The sequence below is a fragment of the Mytilus californianus genome, unplaced genomic scaffold, assembly GCF_021869535.1.
Source record: "Mytilus californianus isolate M0D057914Y unplaced genomic scaffold, xbMytCali1.0.p SCAF_2, whole genome shotgun sequence".
Classification (NCBI taxonomy): Eukaryota; Metazoa; Mollusca; class Bivalvia; order Mytilida; family Mytilidae; genus Mytilus; species Mytilus californianus.
This window is the reverse complement of record NW_026262668.1, coordinates 64,460,611-64,476,881: the sequence shown is the minus strand read 5'-3', so window position 1 is coordinate 64,476,881 and position 16,271 is coordinate 64,460,611. Positions and strand designations below refer to the sequence as shown.

Below are 16,271 nucleotides of genomic sequence, written 5' to 3'. Positions count from 1 at the left end.
TTAACTGGCAGAAAAACTAAGTCCATTTATAAGTAAAATACGGAAAAAATGGATTTTTTTTTTTACAAAATTTACTTCTGGATACTATCTTATGATCATAAACAAGCTTCTTTCCATGTTTGGTAGAAATCCAGGATAGTTTAAGAAAGTTATTAAAATTTCAAAAACTTCAACCACAGAGTGAATGTAATGTTTCTTGGCAGAAAAACTAAGTCCATTTATAAGTAAAATACGGAAAAAATGGATTTTTTTTTTTACAAAATTTACTTCTGGATACTATCTTATGATCATAAACAAGCTTCTTTCCAAGATTGGTAGAAATCCAGGATAGTTTAAGAAAGTTATTAAAATTTCAAAAACTTTAACCACAGAGTGAATGTAATGTTTCTTGGCAGAAAAACTAAGTCCATTTATAAGTAAAATACGGAAAAAAATGGAATTTTTTTTTTACAAAATTTACTTTTGAATATTATCTTATGATCATAAACAAGCTTCTGTCAAAGTTTGGTAGAAATCCAGGATAGTTTAAGAAAGTTATTAAAATTTCAAAAACTTTAACCACAGAGTGAATATTTGTGGACGCCGCCGACGACGACGCCGACGGAATGTAGGATCGCTATGTCTCGCTTTTTCGACAAAAGTCGAAGGCTCGACAAAAATCTTTTCAGCTTTAGTTTGTTCCGAACAGAAATTGCTGTAGACCGGCATTCCGATTATGCGTTTGCTTCTTAAAGTATTTTCATGAACATCTTTGTATTCCAAATGTTCGTCCATTTCATCGTGTGACGTTTTGTTCTTGTCAGTCGTCCATATATTGTGTTCATTCTATTTTCTATATAATTCCGATGTATAACATCGAGTCGATTGTACATTGGACTGATTGTACACAAGTTAATATATCACGAGGAAGCATTGATATATCATACTTGCCCTTATTTGGATTTCTCGGAATCGAATTAGAATTTGGTTGACTTTTTGTAATAATTCCTCATATTCTGAAAAAAATATAGCACATGTAAGATTCGAGTGATCTGTTAGTCGAACGTTTGGCGGTAATTGAATATTGGAATCAACCACCACATCAGGTATAAGTTTTACTTAAAAATTTGACACTTTGGAAAGTTCCCCATAAAGTACTATCATTTAGTCCACTACAGACCTTCCTTGCGGCAATACATATGTAAAGTTATCTTAAGTCTTTATTCTGTAGTCCTCTACCATCTAATATACAACACTTGGAGTCTTTCATCGAATACATAGTCTCTAAATGCATTTTTTGTTTTATCAATAGGTTGTCTAGGTGGTACCATGTCTATAATTTTATATAATTTTTCTTGCTGTATTGCCGTTAAAGTAATTACAATTTTCGCAAATTAAAGGCAAACATGAATACACGCGTTGTCGTGCTAAGCATACACTCACTCGTAGTTCAATGTATTGGTTTACAAGAAGTATGTATTTGACAGATCCGAAATATGCTCTCTTGCTACAAGCTTGGAGTTCGGTATTTTTGTTTTACATTTTTGACTAAATATGAAGTCATTATGTTCAGTAATACTCGAGACAATTAAGAGGTACACATGTTCCTGTATTGCTCACCTTGTCAAAAAATAAATCGCCAGTTTGCTTAATAGGACTTTTATATGCAAATACCGTAGTTACATGTTTAATATAGCTCCTTCAGTTTTAGATAACAACCAAAACTGCAAAAAAAACCAGTAAAAATCTACACTTCAGGGGCAATAACTCTAAAGGGGTTGTGAAACTTTCAGAGCAGATATATCTTGTTATAAATTTTTAACCTAGCTCATATAATTTTAACGATAACAGCCAAAAATATGCTAACATGAATATTTCAGTGGCAATAACTCAAAAACAGGTCGACAGATTTTTTTTTAAATTCAAGTTCAGCGTAGATACATTTTGTCTGTCTGATCCTTTTTGCATTATACCCCTTTAACCTATTCTAACTCCTATATTTTTCACGATGTCAGCCAACAACTGCTATAAAATTGAAAAATTGAAGGAAAAAAAAATCGATATTTCAGTGGAAAAAATAATTCCAAAACAAGTAAAAGTAGTTAGATATTTATCCAATTTTCAGGGTGGACAAGGAAATGCCCCAAAAAGTTACAAATCAACATTTAAAGGGCAATAACTCAAAACCAGGTATACAAATTTTCAAAAATAAAAAAAAAAACTTTGTATTTGACATCCTATAAATGAAGCAGACATACTTCGGTTTCAATCCATTGAGAAGGTTCAGAGGAAAATATTTCTAAAGAAAAGTTTACGGACGACGCAAAGTAATGACAAAAGCTCACACTGCCCTTCGGGCGAGGGTTAGCTAAAAAAAAATGTGACGAAAAAATTTTAAGTTCATAAAGCATATTTAAAATTCAAAGTATCGGCAATCGGTAGGTAGGTGTATGCAAGATCTGACAAGTGCTGAAATGGTACAAATCATCACTGTTACTCTGCTGAACAAAAGTATAAGTCATTCTGCTCAGTAGTACATGAGAAAAGTGTGACGGAAATATATATGTATTGGACGAACGGACGGACAATGTGAATGCAATATAGTCCTTAGTACTAGAGTTGGGTATTATATTCACCGAAAGTGAGTCCCCCTTCATGGGGAAAATCTAAACAAACTGATTGATTTGTTTGCTTAACGTCCAGCGCAAACATTTCATGAATATTCTGGAATAGAACAAATTATCAATAAATCTTACCAGGATCAAGGACGAAGGAATTAAGACTGCCACTGAAAAAAGGGTAGATATTTGTAGAAATTTCGCATTACAAAGGGCTTTTTAAAACATGCACTAGCACGACGCATCGGATTGTTTCTCCCGAGAACTACCGGACGTGACTGCGTATTAAACATCCGGCACAAGCAAATGAACGCCTATGAGCAGAGTTTTATTATCGGAGTAGAGAAATGAATGTTGGTTTTATTTCTATACCCTTGTTTATTCTTTGTGTATCTAGACATGACATATACATCGCATTCACGTTCATATGCAGACCATAAAAGGCGACTATGCTGATAGAACTGAATATAGCTGAAATTTGAAAAAAAAACCAAAGCTTTACTTAAAAAATAACTTTACATTTACAAACTTTAATAATTCCAGTTTAACTGTGAAAAACAATATATTAAACACCATCTTTTACTAAAATGAATAATCTGTCTTTAAAAAGGTCCCCGTTTCCAGCACAAATACACATATCCTCATTGGAAATAAGTATGGTACATGAACTGTTTGTTCACTCTCCCCCTCTGACACGAATGAATAGGCTTTGGCTTGATGCTCGATTTAGGCGTGATAAGATCCATTCTATATGGGTTTACACTAACGTCCATTCTGTACATTTTATTATAACACATTGGATTGTCTTGCCTCCCGGTTAGAAGTATGATGCACCCTTTATAATGTGAAACAGCTGCTATTGGCAGATACGTCGATTTAATCTGTTTCATTAATTTGAATTTCAGCTCATCTGAATCAAAATCGTACATGTCCCCTTTAGCCGTGAAGATAACAATCCGTCCTCCAAAGTGGATGACTTTAAAAGGTTGAGTCATATTTTTTTCAATATCACAAGCATTTTCAGTTTCACGCACACGGACATTAAAAACTTGCACACGATTATGGAAAGATCCGTCTTCTAGTACTCCACCAAAAACAAAAACCTTTTCACCAACAATAGCCGTGTTTGCGGAATGCACTGCTGTCTTCAATTCCCCAATTACTCGCCATCTTTTCCCATGAACTGGTAGCTCTTCAATAGTCGCAACAACTTGATGCGTGCCATCCTTCCTTGCCTTTTCGAGTTTACCACCCATGACAAATAAAGATTCTCGGACTGCAACCATCATATGGCTGAATCGACCCTTTTTCAACACTGCCTCTGGGATTGCTGTAAACTCGTTCTTTTCGGAATCGTATCTCATAATGTTCTTTGAGGTTTTCGTTTCATTACCGCCTGTAATGAAAACATCTGTTCTGTACGATACCATACCGATATGCAATCCCGGGTTTAGTGGGTGCGGAACGGGTGATAATGTGAACCATCGACTCTGTTGCAAGCTAAAAGCCCACAAACATTTTCCATCTTGATAAAATGACCCTGAACGTTCCATGTCGAATTCTGTTAAAACTAAAATCACCTCCTCATAATCATCACTGTCTCGAAGGTGGAATCGTCCGGTTGAATACTCGTGCTGTCTTGCCGGAAGCAAATGAAAATCACGAGCCTCATCCAGATATCTTTTGCAGTCAGGGTCTTTCGTCAAAAGGTCTTCGCAATATAACTCTGTGATTAAATACTCCGGACTTATATTGATAAAACGAACATGTCTAAACAATCGACCAATAAATTTCTTTCTTTCCCCTGGGTTCTTTTTTACCCACATGAGGATAGCTTCACAAATTTGCTCCTCATCAACTGGGACTAACTCGTCATCGCGGACAATGCTTTCAAGATCCTCTATGTGAAGGGTAGTAAATTCGTCAGCTTTCCATAAGCCATTAAATCCTTCCATAATAAACGGTCTACACTTGTCAAATAAAACCTTACAATTGTACATTCGTGACATTTTAAATAAAGGTAAACAATTATCATTGCCGATTTCATTTCCAAGAATACGTTCACACTCTTCTTGCAAAGGCTGTATTTCATAAAGTGCAGATGCATGAAGAAGGTCACAGGCATTGTCACCAGTGATTTTTTCCACTTCGACATTTCCAGTATAAATAAATGTTCGAATGATCTCGAAAACTTCCTTTGTAATATCAGGTAATTCTACTCGACCATTCTGTGACTCGACCATTCCTGAATTGAACATTGCTCGAAAATGCGGAGAAACTGCTGATAGAATTAACCTGTGACACGGAAAAGATTTGCCTTCGACAATCACTTGAAGGTCGGCCATTTCGCCATTTAAACCCATGTCGGCCAAATTTCGAAGAGTAGACGACAAGCTATTTTTCTTTTTGTCCGACTTGACATTCTCCTCAGCCATTGTGGTAAAGCTATTTGTATACAATCCAAACTAACCCAAAACAATCTGTAAAATAAAAGTAGACATTTTTTTTTATATATAGAGTATACGTAGCCCTGAAAAGGGTTTAAGGGACCAATAGCGCATTATTTTGCAAATGATATAGGCAATATATATTATGCATATGATCATATAAAATGTTTTTCCTATTATAACAAACACCTTAAATATCTATTTGTTATAAAAATACAAAAATGCATTACTAACTAAACACAACTTGATAGATATTTTCAATAAAACCAGCAGATATTTTCGGCATTCTATCTCTAACTTTTTACTAATTTTAGCAATAGCAACCCCCTTTTCGAACATATAGTTTCAAACGGTAATCTTCATACATGTATTAATGTTAATACTAAAGGATACTAGCGTCTTTTCTCTTCTTATTGTTCATTCTTCTTTTAAAAATGTTTCTTCGTTACACTGTTCTGTAATGAGATTCTGCACAAACATCAACTCTTGATCCTGCACAAGTTCGTATCGTACTGTTTGCGACGTTGTATGACTAAATATGAAATCTTGTCAGAAGGACAACAATCGATATATATAGGTACATCACGAGTGAGAATTGGATATCACTTGCTATCAACTCGAGGTATTTAATTTCGATATAATAATAAACGAGTCGGAGACTCTGGCGAGTTTATTAATATCATTGAATTTAAATAGCTATTGAAATCAAATAGCTACAGTTGATAGCAAGCGATAGCCAAAACTCAAGATTTCTCTAATGGTAAAAATTATCTTCGTGAAATATTTTCGATTTCGCAAGCTTCACTTTGAAATGTCAGCTTACGGTATAGTGAGAATATTGTGTCAGGAACCCAGACTACTGTTAACATCAAACGTTTTCTATCGTTTTGTACGCTTGTAATGGAATTGTTTTTTAAAGAAGAATATATTCAGGTCTAACATGCGAGTCTTCTGTTTATTATTCATATTGAAGAAATCACAAATCTCCATTGCCAAGGGGGAATCGTGACTTTTGAAAGTCTTGACCTGACGAATAGTCAATGTAAATGTCGAAATTTTGCATTGCGGATAGGCAAACCAAATTAATGCATTTTTCGTATCATTTATTCATATCACATTTTGTTGTGTGAGAGAAATGTCTCATCATGGTAGACAACAGGCCACAGCTATAAGAGAATTATAACAAATACGTAAACTGTCGGAAATGTAAAATGTATTTGCATGAGATTTAGAAACTGAAAGAAAATCGATGCTCACCATCATGGCCTATTCTTTTGTTTTGTAGCAAGTACACACAAATTAAATTAGACGATGTATATGTATTGCTTCGGTTTATATTATATGTACACTTGTATTTGTAAAGAAACTGGTCGTTTGCAGAATAAAGAACTGTAGGACGGGAATATTTCTATGTAAAAAAGATCTTTTAAAAGTACCCTGAGCTTCCTTGCAGTAACTACGAAACATTTTTAGATACGGTATTCTTTAGCATTGTTTTATTCTACCTGTGTATTTTCAATTTGTTTTTATAAATCAAAATTTGCCATATGGTAAAGACTCTTATCTTTTGTTAGGGTCGTATGTTGACTTTTGATGTCTCTTGGAATTTCTTGTTTGCTTCTTTGGGTTGCTGTTTCATTAATGTTTACCTCAAATCTACTTTCATTCACTTTTGGAAAGGATCCATGGATAAAAATAAGACTTGAGCAGTGACCATGACCACTAAAATGTGCTATCCGAGTATCGTTTTAATGTCTGCTAAATGTGATGCTGTGTCCATTAAAATAGATATGTGAAGATAATTTTAATCTGAAATTTCTGTGCATTATTTTCATTTACTTTCAATTTCCTAAATTTTGTGGAAATCGGAAATGTAAATCTATATAAAATGTCAAAATTTAGCATTCAGTTTTAACCAGGAAGTTAATTAAATAACCCTGTCCATACTCATAATAGTTTTGAACTTTTCAATACCGATAGTCTGGACTCCCCTTTCAAACATTCCTTCGAAACCAAAAATAAAACAAAATATCTGAATCTGTGAAATTTATCTATGAAAAATAAAATTAACATTTCTTTACTGTATTTAACCCATTGTAGCTATAATAAGGGCGTGGTTTAAATGGTTGAGACACTAGAAATGTCCCTTCTAACCCTTGTAACGAAGGCTAAGACGCTTGTAGGCTTGAGAAATTCGATAAATTATTAACTTTTCTCAATATTTTCCTGGATTTGCTTGTAATATTGGTGACTGGGAGTTGAACAACAGACAATCAATTAATTTCACAGCTCCACACTTACAAATAACAATTTCACATGATTGAATCCTGGATGACACCAAGACACAATATTGAAAACTGAAATAAAAGCAGTCAAATCAGAAAAAGTAAATGGCGAAGATAATGATGAAAAAAAAAACGGAAAATAGCCAACAATTTATTGAAAAACAATACAGAACACTATGTTTTTTTTTAACATAAGTATTCTTAACCCTAATGCCATGAATAAAAACCCATAATGCCCATGAATTAAAACCCAAAATGCCATGAATAAAAACCACAAGGTTTAGGTACATGGTTTCGATATTGTATGTTTCATAGTTTACACTGAATATTCAATTTTTCTGTTATTAAACCGCAAACATAACACTAATTTATCAACTCTGATACAAATCTCTTATTTTACTATCCTACCTAAAGTAGTAAATAAATAATTACTGAAGCGCTTCTACAAATTATGTTTTAAATGTGAACAATGCACCAAGCCCCCCCCCCCCCCAAAAAAAAAAAGAAGAAGAAAAAACCAGACTCAAACATCAACAACAGAAATCCTATTTGAATTTTTAATAGAATAGGAAATCTTTCTAATCCAATAAGCCATTTTGACTGTAATAGCTATCTTCCTTGAGTTAAAAAAAAAACGTTTATACAGAAATGAACTGATTTTTTCAGGTCTCCAAATAATAATGTGCCGAACCTTTCATTCTAGATCTCTTCTCTTGAAAATTGCGCAATTCTCTTTATAATACAGTTCTTCAGATTAAAAGTTATAAGAATTGGAAAAATAATGTTGATTCAATCGCATTGCTGTTCTAAGAACCCAAATTGAACATTACTACCATTAAGAAACCATTCTGTCAAACCTTTGCTGTCTCATTGTCGTATATAACCGCCTCGGTGGTCTCGAAGTAGCGTGTTCACCTTGAGTGCGGGAGGACGTAGGTTCCAACCCCGGTCGGGTCAAACAAAAGACTTGAAAATGAGTAATTGCTGCTTCTCCGCCAACAACGCATCATTTAGGAGTTTGAGCAAAGACTGGTCGGCTCGGAGTCAGGAATGTGTCCTATCATGTAGGGTAGGTTGTCATATCTTCCTGCGGACTGTTACCTTGTATAATATCCCCAAAAAAAATCCGTCTCAGCGTGTCGGTCTAGTATAAACAGATAAAGTAGGGTTTAAACTTATTAAAACTTTATCATTTACTCGTCCTGAATTTGCTTTAAATTTGCCACTGGACGTTCATCAGCCATCCACCCATTCATCATTGACGTATACATCTCCTGATATATCTCCTTTTATTCATCGTATGTTCATAGCCTTTTCTGTTCAAGGATGTTCGAGTGATATAGTTTTAATGCTAGAAAAAGCAAAAAAATGGTCTAAAAATAACTAAATTTTCCTCACGGTAACCGTGTTATTTATTTTTTTTTTGTCATCTATACGAGTTCTTGGAAGTGTCATGTCAGACTTATCTCCCCTGAGTTTAACATCTACATTCACTTACCAAATTTGTAAATTTGCAGAAAAAATATAGCTCAATATAGTGCCGTAAAACAGAGAGCTCATGCAAAATCTTTAAAATTAAAAGACGATAATATCATGTTGCACAATTTATCTTCGATCTTTGATCCATTCATTTTCAAGTTGAAACAAATATAATTGTTATTTACCTGTGGTTGATAAATACACAAAACAGTGCATTCTTAATAAAATAACACTCGCAGTGCGCAGTTAAGTTATTTGGATTCTCACTTCACAAGACTGTAACATGCTCGTTAAGCTTGTAACAACATTGACTTTCAAAATGAAAAGTGAATAATTTATAAAATTAATATTACCATAATTTCCGTGTACACAAGGAAGTATTAAAGATGATTGTGATGAAAGGTAGACAACTCAAAACAACATTTTGAAAATTTAGAAAATTATACATACATTTAAACCAGAGGTACAATCTATTTTATTCCAAACGTTCTTTATGCTAGCTGATAACTTGATACGGATTACACATATATAGTTATATTAACTCGCCAGTTGTAGATTAATTGGAAGCATCTCATCGCGGCACATCAATACTGAGTTGTTTAATATACATGTAACATAAATCTGGGACATAATCTAGTTAGTCCCAGCATAAATTAAGAAAATTGATTGCACCAAGGACGTATATTAGAGTTATACGTCCTCGATTGCACCAATCATTCATGTCTTAAGCGGAAATGTCAATTCGATTTATAAGAATTTAAGACTCAGATTGTTTAAAAAAGCCGTAGGAAATAATTTCAACCAGGCATAAAGAGTTTGTATGACTGCAGAAGACTTTACATGTAATGGACGGTATGAAAAGTTACCAGTGAGGGTGTGGGTTTACAGACTAGAGAATAATGGGCAAAAAATATAAAGAATAGAGAAAAATGGTCAAAAAAATAAAGAATAGAGAATATAGAGGTGCTAAAATATAAAGAATAGAGAATAAAGAGGTGCTAAAATATAAAGAATAGAGAATAATGGGAAAAAAGTATAAAGAATATAGAAAAATTGCCTCAATAATTAAAGAATACATAAATGAAGGACCCCGCATCCAGACCCTCATCAGTCCCAGCTGTCTTTTTGGTCTTATTCATTTAGCAAAGTTTGATGACAGTTCCAACCCGGAAAAGATGGCTACATATTAAATACCGGTTTAATTTTAGTAGTAAGTTATGTCCCATTCCAAACTTTTGAACTATATTACTTATTATCTAGCCTGAGAGTTTTTGTATCTTCGACAGCCATTGACATCAATTTGCGTGTGAAATCTTGGCATATTGGTCCGTTAATAAAGTAAAAAATGGTACTCGGAAAGAGTAAATTCATCGATATATAATAGATTAAACTTTATTATAACATGTATACAAATGTATTTCCAGCCAAAACACGTTTAATCGCAATTCTAAAGGCCATGAACAAAATTAAAACAAAATTCAGTTCGTATAAAAATAATAAAATGAGTAATTAAGGTGCAAGATGCTTTTTTATCGTTTTACCCTCCACAATTAATATTTCATCGTCCATTCTCAATGCTAGCCTACTCACACTTCTTGTGATCAGCAAAAGTTCTTACTGAAATTTGTAATCTGTAGTACAACAATGCAAATAATTTTTGCGACCTTACGTTTAATAGTATGTTTATTTATATGAAAATAAGGATATGTGGTATGATTTACAATGAGACAACTATCCACCAAAGATCAAATGAAGTGGAGTAAGCAATTATAGGCAACCGTACGGCCTTCAACAACGAGAAAAACCCCATACCGTATTGTCGGCCATAAAAGGCCCCGACATGTAAAATATGAAACAATTCAAACACGAGAAAACTAACGGCCTGATCTATGTACAAAACAATGAAAAGAAAAATCAAATATGATATACAGCAACAAACGGCAACCACTGAATTACAGGCTCCTGACTTGGGACAGGCACATACAGAATGTGGCGGGGTTAAACTATTTTGTTGGCGCCAAACCCTCCCCTAACCTGGAACAGTGGTGTAACAGTACAACATAAGAACAAACTATAAAAATCGGTTGAAAAGCGCTTAACTCATTAGATCGATACAAAGCATAAAAACATCTAACAAAATCACAGACCGGACGTGGCAAGGTATTTATACATCCTCACAACTAAGTACAGATCTTAGAGTACTCATATAAATTCGCATTTTCTGTTTGTTATTTTCATTTTATGCTAATATTAATATGTTAATACAGTTTATTTCACTGTGTGTTTTTTTAAATGCAAAGTCAAATCGGACATAGCATTTAAAAAAAAGCACTTTCAGTACAGATTTTAGAGGGGAATTGAAATATCTAAAAATTCAACCACAAGCATGATTGCTAATACGATAAATTAAATAGTCCGTTGATTCGAAAACAAACTATTTTAAAAGCTCATTTTGCAACATCATTTTTTAAAGTAATAATCTTGAAAGCTATACAATATAGATAAAGGCAACAGTAGCATACCGCTGTTCAATAATCATATAATTATAAATCGATTAAGCGAAAACAAATCCGTGTCACAAACCAAAATCGAGGGAAACACACCAACTATAAGAGGAAAACAACGGAACAACAGAAACACTGAACTGCAACAAAACAAACGCCAACATACACAGACACGAACTATTTGATAACAACAGTATAAACTATTTTTTCGCTGTGTTGAAGACCCATTGGTGGCCTTCGGCTGTTTTCTGCTCTTTGGTCGGGTTGTTGTCTCTTTGACACATTCCACATTTCCATTCTCAATTTTATTATCCTTGTATTTCATCTTAAAGTTTCTCGTGAAATTAATGCTAAATCAAAATGAAATGTAAATTCGCAAAGAAGAAAAAACGAGTATTTTTTTTCTAGCTTCTGACTTCCGATAAGACCTCAACTTTAGCAATCAATACAAAAACGTAAACGGAAAAGTTAGAAAACAAAAACAAAATTAACGCGGTCTCATTTAAATTTCATAAAATACAGAAATCTGCACACCTGTATCTTGGTTAGAATATTGGTGACATAAACTTTTTAATACTCATTTTTCAAAATATAAGGAACCAAACCTGCTTTACCGAAGTGTGATCGGGCAAACCCTTCTATGATAGAACATGTTTATTGGACTAATTTTACATTGTATAACACCGATGAAATGCTCAAACTAAAGACAACAGGTGTTTCGTTTGGGTTCACTAAAATTTAAATGATAAATGAGGCTTGCTGTTCATCGCACGTATTTTTCTATTCTGGTGTTCAAATGATATTGATTTATCCAATCAGGTGACTGTTTGAACACCTAAACATTATTTCCCACCTTTTCTATTGCGCTAATATATCTCTGTAACAGTTATCTGATGTCCTGACGCTGTGTAATATTTGATTTCTTAGAAAACTTTGTGAACTTTTGCCCTTGAGGTTTTTTACGTGTAGATGGCCAAGAAGTTCTATATCTTAAAATTTAATTGCAATTATCGCGGAATACTTAATTATTAACCAATCGAATGAGCGTGTTATCCACAATCGCCTGATAATGATGTGACATTTTTGTATAGAATGCACTGTTAGCGAGAGATGACTCCAACCGCAATAATGCACAAACGCAATTTGAAATATATTTGTAACTTTTCATCATTTCTCCCCGAAAAATAAGAAGTATAGATTTAAAATCATAAAAAACACAGAGAAAAGATTCGCCTGCTTACAGCAATATGAAATGAAATAATTCGTCAAAATTCTTTTATTATGTCAAATTTTAGTTAATTTCCGCTTACTTTGCATTTTTGTGGGGAACAAAATACTAAAAAAATTCGTTTTGTTTATAATGATTTCGAAACAACTTATGGAAAATTATTGGAAAAATCAAAATTACCGTCACTTATAAAGGTGAACAGTATTGACTCTTCCCAAAGGATGGTAGTACCTTAGGTAATAATGATTTCAATGATTAGCAAGTACCTTTACTTACACATTTAAGTTCATATGCAGTAACTGCTGGAAATAATTTTAGACATCAATTTATTACCAAGGCAAATACACATAATGCCCAATTTCATTTATTGCAGCAAACATAATTATATATTACAAGCATATTTAATGTTTGAGGAGGTAATTTAAGAGTTGATTCCTTTATTAATAACATAATAATCTGCATGATAACATATTTCATTTATACTTAATCAATGAAATTTCAGAAGCTGTTCAAATTTAATGTGGCTTCTAACAAAAAATAGAAAGACGAATCTACTGAAATTGAAATGTTCAAAAACTGAAAATAAACATATCTACAAGTGCAGATATTCGAGAAAGTGTAAAAAAATAATTACCATAAAACTGTATTTTTCTCCAATATGATCTTGAGGAAATGATCTTATAATGCACACTTTAAACTATATACATTATAAATGTAAAAATAGTTTCGTTCAGTGTACGAAGGAAATGAAACAACGAAGGAGGAACAATTAGATGATTACACATCGTGATTCCTTGAATAAAACATCAACTTATATATTCTTCCTCATTTTCTAGCTCGAAGTATACTTTTAAAGTTTTGGTTGATATTTTTCTATTACAATTTATTTCCAGATTGTTTTGATTAACATGTTCTGAAGTACTGACAATTGTTATAGTTTCGCATCCTTCCCGCGGAACAACGTGACAAGATAAAAAGAAAGAAAACACTCATATCCATGTTCAAGAGATGTTTTGATGCATTTTATCTACAATCCAACAATGTCTAATTGGTTATTCTAACAAAGTTAAAATATTACAGGCATTCGTGGAAAAACGAAAAATGCGGATTCATCCGTTTCTGCACGTACAAGGATGGCCTTTTAGTATCCTTAGGAGGTATCGGTAGAAAAAATTGTTTGTTCATCAAAACAGAGCATTTATCAATCGTATATGGTAGTACTATGGTACAATTTATGTAATACCTATCAATTAGACAATTGAGGCAAGAAAAATTACGTGTATCGGTTTAAGTTTACTCGAAATAACCATAAAAGAGTATAATACTATATGAGCTTATAAAAATAAGGAGATGAGGTATGATTTTCAAAGCGATAAAAATAAGGAAAAGAATATGATTTCCAATGCGATAGCGTTCCATTGGAGACTAAAGGACAAAAGATATGAACAAAATATACTGTAGAATAAAAAAGTCCTAACGATCAAGTCTATTGTAATACATGCAGTTAAAAACAAATCACTTTTTTTTTTATCTCATATAGACCACCATTTTTGTAATTCAGCTAGATTGTCGACTTTCCATCGACCAAGTTATACAAACTTTAGAAACTTTGAATTGGGAGTACATTTCTATATTGTGAATAAACGAAGCTAATTTTGACAAACATACTTTGATCTAGACACATATCTGATGATTCGAGTGGGACTTGTCATGTTACAGATTTTATGAAAAGTGTGACCATAATCTTTTAACAAGCCGGCAACAACAAACGAATCAATTAGAATTTGTGTGACCAAAGCTTGTCTGAAAAGTTTTGATTATAAGCTTTCCAGACTAGTGTTAGGAATTAAGTGGTCAGCTATTGATTTTTGACAATAATATTTGTTCAGGAAAACGCGAACATTAACATTTTGAACCCAAAAGAAGAATTCCACTTCTATGGTGGAAAAACATGACACGAGACTGACAAAAACAAGGGAAAAAGTCCGCCTGTCAAGTCGGGCTCTGGCAGAAACCTTAGAGAGATATAACCATACTTTCTAGATTTTGCTTGATTTTTCATCAATTGAAAATGATAGATATAGCAAAATTAAAAGAGACTAACGGAATTTTGACATTAAAAAAGCTTTGATTTCTCGAGAAAAATCTCGGACGAGTTCAATTTGAGAAACGCAACTCATCTCACACTATGAAACGAGTTTTAAATCGTTTATATTCATCGAAAACGAAATGAGAACCAATTTAGTACTCTAATCTTCGCTAGCAAAGGGTTGCGATCCAGTCCGGACCGGATCATACCGCAAATGTGGACAAGACCTAAAAGAGTATAAATATATACTCTATTTTTAACAACAGCAATGTATATAAATCCAAGAAATCATCAACATTTTATTCCACTTCATTTGTTGCTGATAAAGACAACTTTTATTGAAACATTGTTAGTTGATGAACAATGTTATCATCAGATCACTTTATTAATATGACGAAAAAAATACATGTATTAGATAGGAAGGACAATCCAGTTATTTTATATTTAAGAGAATGAGATATAATATTGTAAATTTTGCATTTAGGGACATCCCCAACACAAATGAATTATTTTCATTTGAAAAAAAAATATGCATACCGGTAGATTCAGTTTTTCCATGTCTGGAATATCATTTCCATTCAATGCCATTATAATTGGATTTAATACTCAGAAGAACATTCTGTCGTAATAACCTCAAAGTATATCACGTGAAACTGCGATACCGTGAATTTTAATTTTCAATGACGAATAAAAGGCCTGATTATTTCTATTTATATCCTATTCTGATGAAATAAATACTGGATATACTAACTCTATATATATCCTTTTTATTGCCAGAATCAATCATAATATAAAACTATTTAAAGAAGTAAGTAATTCAAACAACAACAAAAAATACGTTCAGTTCATTTTTCTTTATCCTTTTCTAGTTTACCAATAAAATGATTTTCTTATTTTCATGCCTTTTATTATTTTAATTGAGAATTTGTTTTTCAACTTATAAAAGCATCCCTTTATTAAAAAAAAATCTCCATGGGACCTACTGAATAATATTTTTAAAATTATAAAGAAGTATTATTAAGATGTTATCGTAAAATATTTTTCTGAGTAGAGAAAGAGTATTTTAAAAACATTTTCCAATCGTTCACGAAACACAACATTTGGTTAAAATATATAAAGTAGATCATCAATTTCTAACAATTAATAATTATGTCATGAATTCTAATTGACTAAATCATAGGCACACGAGCCGGTAGTGAAAGTGCTTGAATTAAAAAAAACCACACACAAAAAACACCACGCGGCATGCATCTTTAATGTATAAATGTATGTCCATGCTAGGCAACAAATACTCCAAAAATATGTGTTATAACAGAAAGTTGACCAATTAAGCTGATCCGCAATGAGGGATAATCCTTTTTATAAAAACGAACACAAAACATAGAAGTCGAAGGATTAAGCCGTCATCTATTATTTGCTCAAATATTAAATACATTAAGTAGTTTATTTGTCAATAATCATGTAATACAGTAAAATTATTGCATAAAAATATTTAAAAATGAATAAACGCTAATTATCTGTCAATACCTCTAAGAGCTCAGATTAAAAAATGTCCAATAGACACATCCCTCTTCATAGTTTTCCCAAAGATTAACCAATCACCATTCGCTCTTCGAGTCATCTTCTGCTCAAGCAGCACGTG

At 32.8% G+C, this 16,271-nt stretch overlaps 1 protein-coding gene across 3 annotated transcripts; it reads right to left on the bottom strand.

The window, feature by feature from the left end:
• Positions 1 to 3,078: 3,078 nt before the first annotated feature.
• Positions 3,079 to 16,260, bottom strand: LOC127730236 (kelch-like protein 24). 3 transcript variants are annotated; one of them, XM_052238532.1, is made up of 2 exons: positions 16,157 to 16,260; positions 3,079 to 5,077 (listed from the first exon to the last, which is right to left on the bottom strand). In XM_052238532.1, exon 2 carries the CDS (start codon positions 5,030 to 5,032, stop codon positions 3,239 to 3,241), a length of 1,794 nt encoding a protein of 597 aa, XP_052094492.1. In that variant the 5' UTR covers positions 5,033 to 5,077; positions 16,157 to 16,260; the 3' UTR covers positions 3,079 to 3,238. The 3 variants fall into 3 exon arrangements, with proteins under 3 accessions (XP_052094492.1, XP_052094490.1, XP_052094489.1); XM_052238530.1 differs by lacking the exon at positions 16,157 to 16,260 and adding an exon at positions 13,175 to 13,214; XM_052238529.1 differs by lacking the exon at positions 16,157 to 16,260 and adding an exon at positions 9,162 to 9,214.
• Positions 16,261 to 16,271: the final 11 nt, after the last annotated feature.

Coding starts and splice junctions, on each gene's coding strand:
- LOC127730236 (XM_052238532.1), bottom strand. CDS start 5,032: ATGGCTGAGGAGAATGTCAAGTCGGACAAAAAGAAAAATAGCTTGTCG.